General features: G+C 41.9%; 2 protein-coding genes across 2 annotated transcripts; one reads left to right on the top strand and one right to left on the bottom strand.

Annotated features, from left to right (window-relative positions):
• Positions 1 to 1,099: 1,099 nt before the first annotated feature.
• On the top strand, positions 1,100 to 1,855 carry SARC_03912 (hypothetical protein). Its single transcript, XM_014302282.1, has one exon. The coding sequence runs from the start codon at positions 1,217 to 1,219 to the stop codon at positions 1,847 to 1,849; it is 633 nt and encodes a 210-aa protein (XP_014157757.1). The 5' UTR covers positions 1,100 to 1,216; the 3' UTR covers positions 1,850 to 1,855.
• Positions 1,856 to 2,136: 281 nt separating this feature from the next.
• Positions 2,137 to 5,518, bottom strand: SARC_03913 (hypothetical protein). The gene is made up of 6 exons (XM_014302283.1): positions 5,313 to 5,518; positions 4,670 to 4,778; positions 4,254 to 4,353; positions 3,840 to 3,950; positions 2,965 to 3,111; positions 2,137 to 2,478 (listed from the first exon to the last, which is right to left on the bottom strand). Exons 1-6 carry the CDS (start codon positions 5,505 to 5,507, stop codon positions 2,418 to 2,420), a joined length of 723 nt encoding a protein of 240 aa, XP_014157758.1. The 5' UTR covers positions 5,508 to 5,518; the 3' UTR covers positions 2,137 to 2,417.
• Between the last annotated feature and the right edge of the window lie 263 nt (positions 5,519 to 5,781).

A 5,781-nucleotide genomic window follows, 5' to 3' on the forward strand; every position in this document is an offset into this window, starting at 1 on the left:
TATATATATATATATGTATATATATATATATATATTTATATATTCATACATACAGGCATATATATATATATATATATATATATATATACATATACTTGTACATGGATTTATATATATATATATATAAATCCAATCTAAAAAATATATGCACATAGACTTGTACAAGTACTTATCCATGCATATGTATATGCACATGTATAGGTACGTGTATATGTACATATACACACATATATATATATACATATACATATACATACACATACACACACACACACATATATATATATATGTATGTATGTATTTATATTATATATATATATTATATATATGCATATATATATATATATATATATATATATATATATATATATATAAATCTATATACGTATGTACGTACGTACGTACATACATATATATATATATATATATATTTATTATATATGTATAAATCTATATGTCATATATATTATACATACAGTATATATATATATATTAATATATATAAATATATATATATATATATGTATATATATACATACATATATATATATATATATATATATATACATATATATATATATTAATAATAATTATCGGTATATATATTATATATATATATATATATATAGGTTGCTGGTGTAGGTAGTATGCTCCCCTATGTATACTATTTGTCATCCGTTGTCAGTTGCCGCTCTGCGCGTTTAGTCGGAGCCTTTCAGAAAACAAGAGTGTTCGTCCAATGTCGTGGAATATACTGAATGTACATGCTCACGAACAATCTCAAGTTATCATATAACGCACAGATAATGCATGTTAAATTGTTTATCGTTTTTGAATACAACATTCTTGCCCTATCAGTAGGAAGCCTTTTGCTAGTAATTATTGTGCAGGATTCGACATCGAGCCACCAGTGTGGAATTTGTTTCAAGAAATCCACACTCTCGCAACTATAGCCCGAAAACTGTTGACCCCATAACCACCCCCACCCCCATTTTTCTGTAATAAACATATATTCAGGGAATCGGTGAGTATTCAGTTCCGCTTGAGCAGATCAAAATGCAGTTAGAATGCTTTCAAAACAGATATCAACGAATCGAATCCGGAAACTCAAAAAAAAAATCTCTGGTCGCAACTGGCCCTTTGCTGTCGAACTGGGCTACGCCGATGTTGGCGTGGATGATGGGCCACCACGTGTGCCAGGGGTGCACCAAAATCCATGCCCCTGAGGGCTACTACAATATCAACATGGTTGTATTCCCCGATAAGCTCGGCATTGCAGCATATGCGCACACCTAGGTGTATCCATGGGCGTTCGTACCAACAACTGTTTTTGTCCAGAGACATTCTTCAACCCAGGCGGCCATACCCGATACCACCTACTAACCATGACGTCGACAAACGCTATCGCCAGGGATTCACTACAGTTCAAGTGGGTGGGTTTAGACCTAACTATCAGACCCACTTGTGGCGCGAGGCTGTTGCGAGGTCCACTGTAGAGTACCCACTAGTCCCTTTGAAGGCTAATACACTCAAGCTGACCATCGAGGATCGCGAACCGGCCCACAGGGATGCCATGACGTGGAGTGCCACAACGCGCGCGGGTGTGACCAGCGACAAGTGCACTTGCAATACCCTCTGCGTATGCAAGGACATAGCCGCTGAGTCATACACAGCCATGGTCAATTGGCAACACATCTTCGCTGATCTTAGACTTGGGCAGCAACTGGTTCGTCCTGGCTGCTGGTTCGTCCTGGCTGCTGGTTCGTCCTGGCTGCTGGTTCGTCCTGGCTGCTGGTCGTATGGTGACATGCTTCCGGTTGGCTACATGAATACCACTGACCAAGGCTGATCACACGTCGGCGAAATAGGCGATCGTGTCGTCTGCTTGGATAAATACTCAAATGCAGAACTACAGGACGTCGGCACGAATTCAGTTTGTCACAAAGGCATGTGAAGGCTTCAGATCTTGCATGGATCAAAGTGCGTCACGCATCATTTACGCGCACACATTTCCAATGCTCATGCATAGCTATACTACGCTCGACATTCATGCATACATACATACATACTTATACATCGCACAAAACGTACGTACGTATACGAGGCTTATACATAAATATGCGTGTATTTGCAAGAGGGGTTTCCAAACACACGTACACTAGAAATGTAAACAGACCTACATAAGTGTGCCATGAATGCGCGAATAGTGCTCGAACTGCGCACCACTAAGCCACAAATAAAACTGTAAACGATACCTACGGCCAGATGGCGACGTACTGACTACTACCATGTTCGCATATCACCAAGCGTTTGCATTGTTAAGTCAGTATTTTGTTTATTTCACATTTGGGTCACGCTGCACGGCTCGTGTGTTCGTCCTGGGGCAGGCCAATAGGCGCATGCGCACAGTGGACTATTCAGACATATCCCACCCAAGTCAACGCCTTCACGTAAAGGTTGCGGATCATTTCCGGACATCTAGAGTTTTGGGAATGAGCAGTGCGAGTTCCAGCAAAAAAAAAGAGAGGGAAAGTAAATAGTGCAGTCGGACTTGTTCTCTCCTTGCGGAGCGTTCAGTGGATGGGTGAGATATAAATATACAGCAACGCGAAGCAGCATAGCAGCCGACGTAGACGACGGGCTACAGGGAAAGGGATACGCATATGAATACGTTCCTGCTCGATGAGTACAGTAAAACGAATAGTCTCTGACAGCCATGCAACGCACAGACGAGACCATATAATCTGTGGCGAAAAGCGTCTGGGACGGGCGGTCGCTAAATTAAACATTCTAATAAGTAAACGAGGAAAGCATGTACCAACGAAACAGCGCACTTTGTTATTCAGAACCTACCGAAACGATAATGCAGATAACAATTAAAGCTATTGACTGATACAATTCAGACAAGATATACATATATATATATATATATATAATAATATTATATTTGAAAGAATATGTTACCTTGCGCTGTACAGGTAGCCGTCCACCGTGTGTTTGGTCATGGCCACAGACCGCTGAGTCTCTGGGCTAACACGGTACCTCAGACGTAGCAATTGGTAGTAGAAGAACACTCCAGCCAATTGCTGGTTACCCACGCCGAATAATCCTCTGGTGAAATGTGCGGAATAACAAACAAATATATGGCGACATCAGCAAATACATATGCCAGATCGGCATATAGGGAAGCAAACTGAGAGTCCACATTGACTGGTATATGTAGAGGGAGGAGACGGCGAGCGAGTATATTGCTGGTAAACAATTCTCGTTCGAATCAATATCAAGCGGTAACCATCATGCTGGGTATCATAATTACATACATGACGTAAACTCAGTAGATGCATGAAGCAACATTAACCTTTAAAACTTTAAGTTCATGTGATAAACCCTAGATATACTAAAGTAGAAACTGGCTATCAAAAGCTGCCAAATCTCGTCTGGCAGACAACAGGTATACCGCCACATAGGTTTAGGATGCGACTCCTCCCACAGTCATTTGTGTAGGTGTATTAAAACTTCGTTCCAACTTTCGACAAAACCACGGGCATTTTTTAACGCTACAGAAGTTTGACGATGCCAATCACACACAAATAGATTTGCCAGTTTGGTGACAATGTTCGGCGTTTAAGAGGTTTGAGGCCATATGGGGACATAGGGTAGTACTTCTATACACTGTGTTTCTACCCCTGCTAAACTATTAATCAACACACTGGAACATGTGTTCAGGAGCTCTTGGCTCTACTTAAAGGCAACCTTCCGTATGTTCTACAATGCAACCCACCGAACACCCAGGAAACATCCACACCATCAGATCACATACGTAAAAACAAGTGACATACAGGATGGCAAAGACCAGGATGATGAAGAACAACTTCACTTCTAGATCGGCAGCCATGACCAACGCAGGTTGTCTCATCTGCTCGAACATCCGCGTGAGCTCAAAGCTACGGCTGCAAGTGGGAGAGGTACAGTGTACGGTAGGACGTCAGAGACTGCCTAAGAGACACGGGGAGTGATTGAAGTCTGGATATACCTTTGTCATTTAGCTTTTGGCGTACTGTCGGTAAATCCAAAGGGTCATCATGGTATATCCATTTCATACGGCGATGTAAGCGCATACTACTCAGTGAGCCATGAGATTCACCTGATCAAACTCAGCTATCTAGCACCCATACGGGGCCCATCAACACACCTCACTCATGTATATATAAACAGGTGCATGAGGTGACGTGGATAAGAGTTATCCTACTTACAATTCAGCCGCCACAGACGGAGCTACCGCGGGCACGAAGCTCAGCTTGACCCAGTTGAATACCTGGAAGGTCGAGTAGACGAATAGCGGCCAGAGTGCAGCTGGGATACGAAGAAGTGAGCACATGCGTGAGTTACAATAGATGTAAAATCAAAACAATAGCAAATCGGCGGGACGGAATGACATGTGTGACACACAATGGCCGGGTTCATAAAGGTGTCGGGAGTGCTTGAGGGGAGTCAAGTGTAGTGCAAGGCAATCCGACTGGTATACAGCAACCCAGCACTAAACCAATGCAATACATTGGTGAGCATCTCTTTTATGCGAACAGATGCATCAGCTTGGTACGTCGTTCAATTGGGATACAGCAACACTGAGGACACAACGAATGACACCACAGTACACAGGCAGTCTTACCTCCCAGCCTGGTCTCGTCATCGATGATGAAAATGATGGAGTACAGCAGGAAGTGCGTATTACCACTGTCTAACATTTTTCTCAAGTATTCCCTGTTGAACTGCGGCATCTGCAGTATAGTTGGAACGGCAGCGTACAAACGTTTTAAGTCTCTGGGCTTAACTAGAAGCTACTGGGCTCTAAGTAGACTTGAGCGCGCGCCATGTGATTTAAGCTCGGCATATACAATACACAGTGGCATTTGGGTGTAGTGATTGTAAGAGGTGTCGTCCTTTGTGAGATTCAGCAATAGTCCTGGTGCATACGTGTCAATGAACACAGTAAGCTTGCAAGCTGGTCGCCACCACCAACTGACGTACATCAGAATATGTGCACTGAATGCAAGGCGAGTACTGCAAACATGGTTTGCAATACACATATGTACGCCTGCGCTTGAGATACACATACCTCTAGCCCAGTCTATCTAGAACGCTCCATAGAAGCTAGAAACACAGACCACAGAAGTCAGCTAAAACAGAACACGCGCATTGATTGTGCCTGGCACAATCGATTCGACACATGCAGAGAAGACACATCAATGCCACCAACACCCCCGACAGGGTAAACCAAGAGACATAGACAGCTTGCAGAGAAGCTCACATACCCCTAGCTCGGTGTACGTGGAGAAGGCGTATAGAATCATCGACACCTTCAGTGGGCGATGGTAGGCCACCACGTTCCAGCCGAAGTACGGGATATAGAACCAGAAGGACAGGAACAGATAGCTCATGTGCAGCAACGCCCAGGCACTCTGCAGTTTATTGCCCATGACTAGCGACTTCAGCTGACTCATTTCCATGGCGCTTACTAAATCAATGAGAGGGGGAAAGGGAGGGGATAATATCACGTTAGAAAGACACGAAGAAAAGCCATTATTACGCATGAATAGACATAAATATTTACACAAGTTTCTGTTTCTGTATTTGTATATCATGCTTATTTTTATGTATATATATGTATATATATATATATATATATATATATATATATATATATTCTAGTATATATATATATACGTATGTATATATTATATATATATATATATATATATATATATATATATATACATATGT

The sequence above is a fragment of the Sphaeroforma arctica genome, assembly GCF_001186125.1.
Source record: "Sphaeroforma arctica JP610 unplaced genomic scaffold supercont1.209, whole genome shotgun sequence".
Lineage (NCBI taxonomy): Eukaryota > Ichthyosporea > Ichthyophonida > Sphaeroforma > Sphaeroforma arctica.

Excerpts from the sequence above, each read along its gene's own strand:
- SARC_03912 (XM_014302282.1), top strand. The coding sequence starts at position 1,217 with ATGCCCCTGAGGGCTACTACAATATCAACATGGTTGTATTCCCCGATA.
- SARC_03913 (XM_014302283.1), bottom strand. The coding sequence starts at position 5,507 with ATGGAAATGAGTCAGCTGAAGTCGCTAGTCATGGGCAATAAACTGCAG. Across the intron at positions 4,779-5,312 it reads CCACGTACACCGAGCTAGGG|ATGCCGCAGTTCAACAGGGA; the intron begins GTATGTGAGCTT and ends ACTATACTGCAG. Across the intron at positions 2,479-2,964 it reads GGCTACCTGTACAGCGCAAG|ATGTCCGGAAATGATCCGCA; the intron begins GTAACATATTCT and ends CCAAAACTCTAG.